The sequence below is a fragment of the Protopterus annectens genome, chromosome 11.part0 (genome assembly GCF_019279795.1).
Source record: "Protopterus annectens isolate FY-2018-M chromosome 11.part0, PAN1.0, whole genome shotgun sequence".
Taxonomy (NCBI): domain Eukaryota; kingdom Metazoa; phylum Chordata; order Ceratodontiformes; family Protopteridae; genus Protopterus; species Protopterus annectens.
This window is the reverse complement of record NC_056745.1, coordinates 556343384-556358192: the sequence shown is the minus strand read 5'-3', so window position 1 is coordinate 556358192 and position 14809 is coordinate 556343384. Positions and strand designations below refer to the sequence as shown.

The following is a 14809-nucleotide window of genomic DNA, read 5'->3' as shown; positions in this document are numbered from 1 at the left end:
TCAAGAGCCTAGTAATGGTTGAAAGAGAGGAAGAGCTGGAGAACTTGTTGATGAATGTGAAAGCAGAAAGTATAAAAGTTGGCTTGACAATCTGCTATCTTTGACCTTTAAACTCATATCCTGATTTGCTATAGCCTTCCTTCCAAATAGCAAGCATCTTTAAGTTTTTGCAGAGGGCTCTAACCTGTCCTATACTGCTACAAATGTTACAAGTTGCCTCAGTTTCTTCCCTGTCTAATTGTAGGAATTAATACAGATATATGACATACTTTTTTTTTTTTTTACTGACACACTCCCACTTGCAAATATTATACATCACTTATAATCTACCCAATCATTTTAAGTCAAATATTACATAGCTCATTTAAGTCCTGCCTTCCTTTAAACCTCATTCCTCCCCTGTATGTATTGTTCCCATAATTCCCATTTTTTTCCTATGTAGTTTGCTCCTACCCTGTTCTAAAGATCTCAGATCCAGTTGTTTTATCTCTGTTACTATATTCACTACTTCTAATACAGTTGATTTAGATTTTGATTTCCATTTTCTAGCAATTGCTTTTTTTGTAAACCACCACAATTAGAGACAGCAAGGCCTTACCATGTCTAGGCAATTCTGATTCTGTATCATAGCTCAGAAAATTCATCTCCCTCATCACATCAATCTCCCCACCCAGCATCTCTGCCAGTGCATCCCGCAGGGAATCCTTAAAGTCCACCAACTCACTGAACTCACAGAAAATATGTTCCCAATTATCTCTTTCTTCCCCACCACACCTCCAACATTTGCTATCTACCTGAGGAAAAAATCGCTGGGGTCTACTTGGGGTATAAAAATATCTGTGTAAACATTTCCAAGTAAAAATCGTTAACTAGCTTTCTTGTCCCTTTATGCAAAATATTTAAAAAATGCATGCAGGAAGACTTGATCAAGTACCTAACAGAGCTCAGGTTACTTTCCACAATACATCGTGAATTTAGGCTATTGTCATAGCATGAAAGCAGCTTTACTGGCACTCATAAAATATAATTATGAAAGACAAAATTTAAGTGAAATAGATTTGTTTTGGTTTTTACACCTGTCATAGCTTTACAAGTATGGCCACTTTAGTTTTGTATTTTTACCTATCATGGGTTCATATGTATTAGCTGCCTTGTGGGCCATTTTAAATCTAGCCATTTCTCTTTGTAAAGTGAGACTCAAGCCTTGTACTTTGTGTCTGTGAGGTAAGTACCTAATATATTATACCACTCCCCTTCCAAAACTTTCAGTTAACAGGATTCAAACAATGCATCACTTGCCCTCTTTCTCTATACTAACTTGACTTATACGTTGTGGCACAGAGAAAGTTACAAATGTTTCAGAATAATTTGATACAGCTTCCTATCCCATACTATAATTTAGACTGAAGGGACTGCTCCTCAGCAACAAAACAGTCAGCTGGTTCAAAACTTATCTCAACCAGAGAAAACATACACTGGGCTGATGAACTGTCATTTCCTCACAGAATAACATTGCATGTACCACAAGATTTAATATTAAGCCCCTTTGCTATTTGATATATCCATAAATAAAATCCATACAGTCTGCCATCCAGAAAATCTGATCGAGTATGCAGATTACTCAAGACTAACATAAATAACATATTGAATTAAACATTTCTAAGCCAACAAAAATGTTAATGTGAACCATCTACATTATTCTTAATTCAAATAAACTAAATACTTTTTACACATGAAGGCCAATAATCTAAACTATTACAATAGCAGTATAGTCAATCAATATTAAAACCGAACTAGTAAAAAAAAAAAAAAAAAAAAAAAACTATAGCGACTATAACACATCCAGCAGTACTTCAAACATAAACTAGGACTTTGTTATAAAGTTAAGCATTTCCTAAGAATATAAGTAGTCAGGACCTGAGCTCCCAATGATTTGGTCTTGAACTTCCTCTTTGACTTGTAGATCTTCAGTAACCTGTACTCCTTTCAAATGAAGTTATAATAAAATTGCAAAGTTTGTAAGTAATTTCGTTTTTCTGGCTTTGACATTTTTCACTGACAGTGACTTTTCAACTGGCATTCAGCCTGTTTGGTTTGCTCCAAGGTTCACTTTTCGGTTTTTCTAGTTTGTTTTGGCTTTTCTAGTTATAATTTCTTCAAAGCAACATATCACTCTCCTCCTGTACTACATTCATTTAAATGTTTAAGCTACCTAATCTGTTAATGCAGATTTACGTAACTACTGCTCAGAATTTCTTCTATATGCCCAAAAATGACCAACAACCACACAGTTATCAAACTGGTATTCATCCCACAGACAACTATGTCCATGAAATCAGCACTGAATATTCTGTCAAAAAAATTAAAAAATATTTAGAATGACTGTCTATATTCCATATACTATGTTGCAAACTTTGCAGCTCAGTCTCAACATATAAATATTTCATTCCATCTAGAATTTAATGTTGTTGTTGTTGTCTTTCGGCTTTTCCCAGTTAGGGGTTGCCAGAGTGGAACTCCAGTCCGCTAATGATTGGCAGTAGATTTTCATGAACGCCAAGGTGCCAGCTCGACATTCAACCTTCAGCGAAGGCACGCCCATCTACGCATGTCTTTCGAATGCCCTCCCAACCACGGGGAGGACATGCAGACTCTACACAGAAGGCACTCCCATAAAATCAACAAAAAGTGTTGCTCTTGTACCAAACTATTCCACTAAGTTTACTTTTTATCCAGTCATAAAAATTTTCACACTTTCTCTATCATAATCTCCTGATTGCAAGAGTAAGTGAACATCTAACTGTATAAAATATTCTCATTTCTATTTAGATGTCCATGTACAAAATTAAAATCTATTGCTGTCTCGGACTGTGCCCGATTGGAAGGCCAGGAAACTTAAGAGCTTATAGATAGGGACGAGTATCCCTCTTTCAAAAAACATAGGTTTTAGCCTAGTGTCTTCTCAAATGTTGTTGTAATATCCATTTATTAGTAGCTAGCACACTCACAGTGGACTCCCCTGAGATTGTTTTTTTTTTCTTTTTTCAATAAGGCTTATCACATTTTAAGTTGAAGTTCCTCATTTTGGCCACTATATGGCAACATTATGCAAGGAATTGCAGTTTATTGTGCCTCTTCCCTAGCAGTTAAAGCACGGAGGCTCTAATGTAAAACACCTTATAATTTAAGTGTATTTCTGATGAGCTAAAGTTACAGTCCTAAGGACCTGCAAATCTTATTATATGTTGTATTGTACAGTGCTTAGAGGTTTAAAGATCTGACATAAAGGTGTTAAAAACAGGGTTCTGATACCTTACCCAAGCTCACAACCTGCCCCATCTCAGTCATATTTGCAGCCCATGATACACTTACTGACTGTTTTTTGCAGTTCCGTCTTCAGCTCAGGGCAAACCTGCTCCATTCGCCCTCACTACACTCAGGCTCACTCCACTCCCCTACCCTACTCCCATTCTCACCCACCCCCTTTCATTACATACATAGCTAAGTACACCACACCCCTAAACTACGCACCTATCACCACTCTCCACACATCATTCCAAACCCCTCCCACATCACCTTCTCCTCATTTCCATCTCTCCTAGGCCACACACTGTTTCTACCCTACATCCCTTATCAATACACAGTCCCCCTCCCCTAATTAGTCTACTCTACTCTACTTCAGCTGCTGTCTCCTACTACACCTCCCATAATATTGCCCCATCACTATTTACTGTTCATCACACTACTTTTATACCTTCTATACCTCACTTATAATGCCACTAACTTCCAGTTCTATCACATCCAACACTACCACTCCACAATACATACAGACACAACAACAACTCAACTTCCATTTAAGCCTTATAGCATAATCAACCCTCATCTATATCACTGCAGCAACATTCTCTTCTTCCACTTAAAACATTTACACAACCCCTCCACTCATCCATCCACATGCAGGTATTACCAACTCAAGGCAAAACATACATACTTAGTACTGCTCTCCTTAAAACAAATGAAACTACAGGCAGATATCCATCCCAACCCTGGCTCCAACTATAACTCTTCTCACAACAACTGCAACCTCCTGAATCCACATCTACTATTACTATACAAAATATTGCTGGCCCGACTCCAAGTACTTCACTTCCCATAATCTCCAACTCAGATCTACTAATAGCAAATTTCAACCTCAGAAGCTTCCTAAATAAAATAACAAAATTCCATGCTACCTTGGCGACCTACTCCCCAGATATAGCAGTCATAACTGAAACCTGGCTAAAACCTAGTATCAAAGACTCTGAAATTACAACTAATGGTTACAACATCCTAAGACAAGATTGACTAAACAAACGAGGTGGTGGTGTAGCTGTTATGTTCAAAGACTCTTTTACAGTGGAAAAACTAAACTGTACTACCCCAGGCATCCCCACTGCAGAAATACCTGTCACACACCTGAAACTTAACCCTCAAAAAGCCATCAGTATTATTGCAGCATACATGCCTCCCAGTAACAACCTTCCCAGTTCTGAAACACTCCTCTCTTGGTCCGCTTCCTCCTTCAGCCAGGAAACTATCATCATAGATGACTTTAACCCTGACTGGCTCTCCTGCTCCTCTACCTGTCTCACTAACTTCATTAACCTGCACAGCTTCATCCAAACTATCAACAGCCCCACCTGCTCCGATAAACATTCTAAAAAACAGTCAATCCTCAACTGGATACTAACCAACAAGCCTAACCTGGGGTACCAAGCTGGCTGCCTACTGATTACACTAAGTGACCATGCCCCCATATTCCTAGTTAGAAAAAGAATTAAATCCCAAACACACATACCCTTCAAATACATCTGGAGCAAGAAAAATGTCTCCCCTGATACATTCAACCTACTACTTCAACATTGTGACTGGTCCCCATTAAAAAACCTACAACTAAACATTGCAGTAGAATACTTCAATAATAAATTCCTTGACATCTTAAATAATCTCACCCTCACCAGGAAAATTTGTATCAAAGCCTCACAACTACCATGGCTATCTAATGACACTAAGTCTCTAATCAAACAAAGGGACAAAGCCTGGTCACGTTATCATACCACCAAAAATAAAAATGATTTAACCATATTTCAGCAATTAAGAAATCAAGCTAAGAAAAACATCTCCAGTGTTTAAAAAAACTTACGTTCAATCCGCCCAACAAAAATACCTGAACAACCCACAAAAGTTCTGGCAAAACATCAACTACCTCCTTAACCCTGGTAAAACCGCCACCCCTGCAACCTCCACTAGTTATACCTCTGAGCCCATAGAATCACAATTCAACTCCCACTTTATTAACTCTATCACCACCCTCCTAGACAACAAAACATTCCACCCAGTAAATGTACCCCCACCACCGAAATCACAAACTCTATTAAACTGAAACCCATCCAGACTACATACATAAAAAACTCCTATGTAATCTAAAACCATGTCGTCTTGCCACAGACCAACTACCCAGTGAATTCCTGAAAATAGCTGCCCCATCCATAGCCTACCCCATATCCATATTAATCAATATCTCTGCCTCTGAACACTATGGCCCTCACGTCTGGAAAATGTCTTACATCATTCCCCTTCACAAGGGCAGCCCCTCTAGAGAAATCTCAAATTATCTACCAATTGCTATCCTCTCTCCCATAGCTGAAATCCTAGAAAAATGTATCCACCAACAGCTTCTAAATCACCTCACCACAAACAACCTACTATCCCCCTCACAGCACAGCTTCAGGCCCAAGCACAGTACTAACACTGCCCTAATTACCTTCACCAATACTATTCAACACCTCAAATATTAAGGTCAATTGGTCTCTGCAATTTTTCTAGATATGTCAAAAGCATTTGACACTGTATCTCACCAATTGCTACTCAACAAACTTGCAAACTACAATCTCAACTCATAATCCCTAACCTGGCTTCACAGCTACCTGTCAAGCCATCAATATGCTACTAAATGGGAAAACAATCTCTCTCCTCTACTTCCAGTATATACTAGAGTACCCCCAAGGATTGCTTGGGCCCCTCCTTTTTATCATATTCACCAATAACCTATACTCCGCCACCCAACATGCAACTATCATCGAATACACAGATGACTCCTCACTTATCTGCTCAGACCCTACCTCCCAAGAACTTAACATAGAAACGTACCTCTCCAAGCATCAAACTCATTCTAAACCCAAAAAAGACTAAGTTAATAATTTTCACAGTCAAGTCATCCAAGCTCAGCCCTCTACCCTTCTCTATCTACTCCTCTAATGGAACAAAAATTGACCCAACTAATCAGACCAAACTCCTAGGAGTTACAAAAGATAGAGTAAAATTTGATACAGACATCTCCTTAACAATCAAAAAAGTCCATGCCAAACTAGGTACCCTCTACAGGGCTAAACCTTAACTCACTCACCAAGCCAGACTAGCGACTTCCAGAACCTACCTACTATTCACCCTCCTGCTACAACAAAATAGCTAGGTTTGCAGCCAACTACCCCCATAAAACGCATCATTGCTCTTCTCTCCAGCGCCTCAGCTGGCTGGAACTTCCCAAACTGTTAACTTTAAATCAACTTACCCTTACCCACAAAGTCTTATTCAACCCCAATAACTGTCCTGCCCTCTCTAACTTGGTCCAAGCCTACATTGACTGCAGGTCCCTTAGATCCTCTGACAAAATACTACTAAAAGTTACCCAGTCGCACAACTTTCATGGTGACTCACGCTAAGCCAATAAAATAGCCAAAGTCTGGAACGCTCTACCTCAGCATATTCAAAAAAACACTAACATCACTTCTTTCAAAAAAAGCCTAAAAGAATATCTCATCAGCAACTAGCTCTGCCCCTGTATTTCACAGGATAACACCTTCCTATTGTCTTCGCAACTCTGTACTCCCCTTCACCTCAAATTACTACAGCTGTCTTCACCTTTTTCTAGTAAAGTCCTGATCAGAATATCAGATAAACTTGTGTGCACAACTGCATTTGTATTATTATGCTCCTAGAAATCTGTTTTGCATAGCATCCTTAATTATAGTACTACTGTTCTGTGACTTATTAACTACTGTACTGTTGTATTGTGCTTTATTAACTACTGCATTCTTAATAATTGTTTTTTGCTTGTATTTGCTGTAATGTAATTTGTCTGGTGCTGTTCTCCCCGGGTCTCCACTGAAAATGGGCTACTGGCCCAGTCGGACACTATCCAGTTAATAAATGTAAATAAATAAATAAATATATACTGCTAAAAGTCATGAATGTTCTAGAGATTTCTAGAAGTGCAACAGTCACTTTTGTTATTCACTCTCCCACATACACATACACTCACAATCATACTCCCACTTGAACAAACACACAAATACACTCATCCATCCACACACACACACACACACACACACACACACACACACACACACACACACACACACACACACACACACACACAGCTCTACACTCTTGATCACCTATCTCCCTCTGTGACCGCATAGGTAGACATGCATGAGTGCATAAACACAGTCATTCAGTTCTATTCATACTCCTGCTGACACACACATACATTGCTACAAATACGCACAGACACAAACAAGCACAAAACCCCATCAATGTGTCTCTGCTGAACTTGAATAAATTTACCTGCAATGCATTCTCTAACATCGACTTGAATGGGTGACTGCTATCTTTTCACCATGTTAATTAACATAATCATCCATGTGACTTTATGTAGGGATTTCCAAGAAAGAGTGAGAGAGCACATGAGTAATTAACAGTATCCATTCTCCCAGATTACCTCAATCCTGCAGAAAGCCAAGTAGGATTACCCCTCCCAGTGATTTTTCTGCTCATGGAAAATCACTGCACTAGGGAGATTGCTGAATTAGAAAGGTTACACTGAGGGCTTACTGCTTGTGGTAGTTCTTTCTAAATTCCAGAGTAGGAGTTTGATTACTGCCTTTTCAACCTAGAATATTTTTTGGCAGTCGTGTCTTCTTGTGAAACACAAGTTTTTCTATGAGACAAATCTGAATTTCACATTTCAGAAATATTAGTTTTCTGTTTTAACTTAACCAATCAAAGGAAATGTTAAATCCCTGATATTCATTAAAAGGAAGCATTACCTTTTTTTCAAAATAATGTTAACTTTGGAGGTGATCATAATCTCTAACAGGGACAGTATGGGTGCAGTCCTATGCATGACAGTGGGAAGGGCTGTCCCAAATATAAAGCATTTCTTTTATCTGTGGTTATTTTTTGTATGTTCTTAACCAATTATTCAAAATGTATTATGCGCCCCAGTTTTATGTGATTTTGATATCATCCTATCATATCCAATTTAAGAAGAAGAAAAAGTGTAATTCTCCATCATTTTTCCCTTTATCTTTCATCCTCTGTCTGGTATCTGTCATCTTTCTGAGACATTTGTACCCTTCCTGTTTGTTTTATTTTGGTGCATACTGGGCCTCCTCCTCTTAATGGTACTTTCTTATTATAGCGGCCCTGGTGATAGTGGCCTACTTCTATGTGTTGACATTTTAATTTTCCGCTTATGTCTGCATTCAAATACTGAGTGAAGATGTTATTATTTTACTGTACAGTACCTCTCCGCTGCTGAGATTTTTTAGAAACCCTCTGATTTTGCCTTGTATTGTTGCTTTGTCCTGTAAATGTTTACTTTTCTGGTAAATCATTAAAGATTCCAGTATTTGATGCCAGACATTAAAATTGCATTGCATTGAATTTGCTGATGCAAACCTGCTGTTCTCTTAGCTTTTAAGAGCTTAGGGTAATATCCAAAAAATGTTGCACTTTTGTCCCTTTGTATCCCTATTCCCAAAATAATGTTTGGCTTTGTCCAGAATGTGTAGCCGTTGAGGGGTATGAACACATCTGAATTTATTATGACAGCGTTTATAGGCTGTGTAGAATAAGTAAAGCAAATAGTAAAAAGGCTGGCAGGAAAACTGCTGAAGAAGTGCATATTTAGTTTTGGCGTACCTCTCTACGTTCCCTGATATCACACCATGTCCATGATTTTACTGGTTATCATTCTTTATTTCAAAAAATGTGTGATTTTCTGCAAGTTGTGGAGGACTGCAGTCACTAAGCAATTAGAGACATTTCAGGTTCATACTCGTCCTTCTCCAAATGCATGCTACTGCATTTTTAGCCACTTTGTATATAAATAAAATTGGGAGCTTTGTGATCATACTGGCATCTCTAATCTGCTATACAACCGCAGATACATTCCAGTTGCAGTTCTTGCAAAGTATACATAACATACATCATTGCTGAAGGCCGCTATCACCGAGTCTGCTACCATAAGGAAGTACTCTTTTAACCAGTGCTCCCTGTCTTTCCTCACTTGTGTTTGGTATTCTGGTTGGCTTTCCTTCCACCTACTGTTCCATGTAGTAGGCTGTAGAGAATGTGTAAACTATGAAGATTTAGCATGGCAGAAATTAAGCCAACAATGGCTTCTGTATTTATTTCCTGCCTTATTCTTATATGTTAACTTATTTAGAATTTAGTTTGTAAAATAAACAAATATACAGCAACAGTAGTTTAAAAACACATTCCTCTGTTATTTATTTATCTCTGTGGACTTGTGTTGGATCACTTACCCAAAATATATGGTGTAATAAAGAATAATTCCATTTGGTTCGATTGGTGCTTTCCAAGATAGCTTAACACTGACTGGAGATTGCTGCCTCAACAACAATGACCTTGGAGGTGAGCTGGGAGCTACAAAGGCAGGCAGAATAAATATATGTTTAAATAACTATCACTTTTTTCCCAACTGTGCAGTCACATGTAACAATCAATGTTTAGAACAAATTGATTACCAAACAAGTATCTGCTTAGTTATGCAAATCAAAACTGCTATAAAATTGATTTGAAATGAAACGTTTTATGCAAATATAGTTGCTTTACAACAAAACTCAGGAAAAAACAAAACTAAAACTAAATGAAAAAGAAGAACATCACTATACAACTGACACAGTCAAATTTCAATGTGGATCCTTTACTCATTTACAAAGCCTAAGCACTTTCCAGATGATGTCAGCTTTTCTGTGAAGCTCTGCCTCTGATGCTAATAGATAGTCAAATTTTAAATAGAAAGCTTAAAAGCAGAACTTAGTATAGGTTGTTTTATGAGTTGGATGAAAAGAAATACAATATTTGCTGGAGGAATACAAAGATCTTTAAGAAAACATTTTGTTAAACCTCAACACAAAAATGTGCATCTAGTTTCTGTTGAAATCCACCTGGTTTGTATCAAAACCCATTTCCTGGTCATTACAAAGGATTTAATTCCATATTCTAACAATGTGAAGAGCCTAAAAACTCAAGCATAACTTATTATTTACTAGAAAATCAGCTTGTGGTAATTAAAATATACTATTCATATGAAGAACTACTGAACCACGGTATGAGCTTCCAAGAACTACGATTACTGCCAATCGATTTTAATACAGCAAAAACAACATCGACATGAAAACAGATCAAAAATAGTCTAACTAATGAAGATTTATTTTGCCAGGGAACACTGAAAAAATGATAGTCTCAGACTTTCACAACTGGCAGTAATTTGAACATAGAGATATAGTGCCCTCTGCAGCTAAAACCATACTAAAACCATGCTATCAGCCAAGAGACTCACCAAGAAATGGGACAATTCCTATCCTACCCTATCCTATGTGAAGAAAGAGGTTTTTCAAACTGCTTGGAAGCATGGTCCTGTACACTGCCATACATTATCTGAACAGTGACTACTCTGTTATATTATCGAACAAAATTGAAGCCACGCATGAAACTGCTTCACCAACAGAAATGTATTATGTTCTGTGCTGGTTTGTGTTAACTGTATGAGGTTTCAACTTGGTGATTTAACAGATGAATGTTAAAGTTATCAGTCAGTGTTTCTCAAATATAAATCATTCTCAGAGCAACTGCTCCTTATGCAATAGCAGTTGTGCAGTGTGTGTTTTTTTTTAAGTACTGCAGAGTTAATATATTTAAATTAGGAGTCTCACATGGAGGGTACTGGGTGGGTGGGGGTGGCAGGTTTGTACTACCTGAAAGGTTAACCTTTTTTCTAAGCGGTTGACCCTCCATCTAACTGGGGAAACATAGGGGTTTCACCATGCAATAATCTAATAGGAATAATTGTCAATCAAAACAACTCTGAAAGCCCTCAAAAGCTGGCAACATCAGACTCAACTCAAAAATGGACCCAGCATGCCTCAGTGAAAACAGGCAAACTGGGTTAGAGGGTAGCCAAAATCTCCCTGCACAGAGTAAAAATACCACATTAAGCAGCCACATGCAAGTAATAGCAATGACTGAAGCTGAAGCTACCAAATGATCTCATCTTAATGATTTTCTGTATGATAGTACATTTCAATTATTGTTTTCTTGTCTATCGGTTTCACAGGACATATGCTGCCATGCTTTATAATTGCATTCTTACATTTATCTACTTCTAGACCCCACCACAGTACATCTACTGCACTACTCTCTTTCAGCCAAACTGTAGCAGAAGCCCAGGATAATAACCACCTAGTTTCCGGTCTGTTCCTTCACCTTTTAAAGGTTTTCAATACAGTCTCTCACCCCAAAATGTTATCCAAACCTTCGGATCTGCACCTGTCTACCCCTTCTATAAACTGGTTCTCTAGTTATTTATCAAACAGGCAACAATCTATATGCTGGCAATCGGTCACCTCTCCATTTCTACCCATCAACACCGGTGTTCCCCAAGGTTCCATCAAGGGACCCTTCTTCTTCAATATCTTCACTAACACACTACACACTGCTACAAACCTCTCTACACTCTTACAATATGCTGACAATTCAACCCTTATCACCACTGCTCACAGCATCTCAGAACTCCTTGTATGTATCCAAGACATCTTCACCTTCATTGAAACCCGGCTCACTGATAATCAACTAACATTAAATCCAAAAAAAAAACCAAAGCTTTTCCTTTCAAAAAAATAATTCATCTTAAATCCTCCTTCTCCATTACCTCACTTAACAATACTACCATCACACCTGAACCCTATACTAAATTACTTGGTGTAACTATCCATGATGAACTAAAGTTCGGCATACATATCAATCAGTGTATAAAGAAAACCAACCAAAAACTTGGACTTCTGTACTGTAATCATAAACTACTCTCACCCCCACCAAACCCTCCCTTGCTACGTCTCTGATCTTACCTTGTCTTCTGTATGCAGCTCCAGTACTCACTAACCTTCAGTCATCTCTCCTCTCTAAATTAGAACAAACCTAGCACAAAATAGCTAGATTTGCCGCCAGTCAACCATATAAATCACACCACTGCCTCCCTCTTAAGTCTTTGCTCTGGCCTGAATTCCAAAACGACTTCTTCCACAGTTACACATTACACACTCTGTACTCTATAACCCTGCTTCCTGTCCCTCCTTCTCAAACTCAGTATCACTCTATAACCATCGCCAGGTCCGCACATCTGACAAAAATCTTCGCAACATCTAGAAACCCACTAAAATATTGGTAAATCCCTTTAGAAATTCTCTGTTGCTCGTACCTGGAATGCCCTCCCCTATAATATAAGAATTATCCCCCATAAAGCCCAATTCAAACTTGAACTTAAAAACTACCTATTAAACACCTGGCCCTGTCCTTGTCAAACTCCTACCTCACATCTTACTGCTCTCCTCTTAATTCTCTCTCCTGGCTCTGTATACATCATATTGTTTCTATTTGTCTCTCTAATACATCTGTTACTGTAGACCTATACCCTGATTCTTGTAAATACTGCTGTACATTTGTCTAATACATCTATTACTTTAGACCTATACCCTGATTCTTGTAAATACTGCTGAACATGTTATTGCTGAAACCTGTATATATTTCTGCATGCAAACTTTTTATTGCTGTTCTATACTAACACTATACAACTTCTACACAACTCTGTGAAATTGTGATTCTTATTTTCTGTGTATAACAACTTCATATTTTACCATTGTAACTATATCTCTGTTTTTGATATTGTGAACTGTATCTGGAGCTTTTCTCCTCGGGTCTCCACTGAAAATGGGCCCCTGGTATAGTTGGACCAATCTGGTTAACAGATCACACCAAATAAGTAAATATAAATAAAATAAATCCACCCCTAGCTCTAAGTTAATACTATTACAGTAAGGGTGAAACAGGCCATGTGTGTGCCTTTTTTTAAAACACACTGGTGAAATTTTAAGGTTTTATTTTGACTGTACTTACACAATATAACAACATTTTTGGAGTCCAATTATACCAGTTTTTTTCTTTGCATTTAAAAAGTTTCAATATAATCTACTTTACATTCATAAAATAATATAAAAGCAAAACTTCCTTTTCATTGCTAAAGGTCTAAGACCAGTAAAAATAATTATAAGGAAAAAACAAACGACCGGCTAGACCATCACCTAGACAATTTATTTAAAACAATAAAACATTAAAACTAAATATGAATAAACAATCTGTAAAATAAGGATAAGTGATTTCAACCTTCTGGCCTTCCTCATATCCTAAAATGCAACAAATCTCGTTCCTTATTATCACAGCCAACATCCAATCATATCTCTGCCATAGGGCATTTGCCTCCTTAGAACCAGCCTCTTCAAGCAGATGACACTGCCTAACACCTAATATATTAATCAATCATAGTTTCATATCAGGAGTCACCGCCCCTTCAGGATCAGTTTCAAAAGAATAAGACCATTCAAACCAGGTGGATGGTCCACTTGTAGATCTGATATTCATATAATTTCTTCAGTTTTAGGTCTATTGCACATCACCTCCTCTCGGATTTTAAGGAACAATTTCCAAGACCATAAACAAAAAAAGTATGGTCAGGATTAGGCATAATATGCTGTGAGAGGGCAGTGCTCTGAACTGCATTCTTAATGTTATTCAAATGAAGAATGCATTCTTTAAAAGATCTATTGGTTTTACCAAAATAATGAGCAACGGGTACAGGTGGCAACATAAATCACATTTCTGGTATTACAGCTGGCACATTTATTGAGCCAATACCTTTTATGAGTAGTATGATGCATAAATTCATTGGTTATGATAATATTATGGCAAGCCTTACATCTGCCACATGAAAATGTACCTTTCCTTGAAGACAAAAGGTTTGGCGATTTCTTCATATTCTTATAGCAGAGCAACCTCTTAAGATTCATGCAATTTTTAAAACAAAAACAAGGTGTCTTACCTATAATACATTTCAAACTTGAAATCTACAGTTAGGATCAATGAATTTTTCTTAATATTACATATTTGAGAGGGATCAGAGCTATATGTAAGTAGACATCTAATAGGTCACTTTCCTTTGAAACATTCTTGATTATCCCCATTATTAATCTTATCAGATAAGAAGGGACGTCCTTTAATATTTCTTAATTCTTGTGTCTCCATTTCATGTGACTGAATATCCTTATTTCTATAACCTCATTCATGAAAATTCCATAGAAGAGTTTGTTTCTCACACTCATATGTTCTCATATCTGTACAGAGTCTTGACGTGCGAAGAAGTTGTCCCTTAACTATTTGGGGAAAGATATGTCATTTATACATACTTGTTCTGCGCAAGAGGTGATTTCTCCAAAAATACTTATGATAAATAGCTGTATTAAAATTCCCTGAATCATCTATTGTAATACTATCACACAGTCATAAAGTAGAGTAACTAGGGCACTCTTCCATACATTCATAAAGTAGAGTAACTAGGGCACTCTTCCATACA

General features: G+C 37.6%; 1 protein-coding gene across 1 annotated transcript in view; it reads right to left on the bottom strand.

Annotated features, from left to right (window-relative positions):
- The window catches only part of PTPRQ (protein tyrosine phosphatase receptor type Q), a 4272575-nt gene that overhangs the window by 2863079 nt on the left and 1394687 nt on the right, over nt 1-14809 (bottom strand). Inside the window, exon 14 of the mRNA XM_044087226.1 lies at nt 9651-9771. Coding sequence (XP_043943161.1) covers nt 9651-9771 — 121 coding nt within the window. The remainder of the gene's footprint in view (nt 1-9650; nt 9772-14809) is intronic.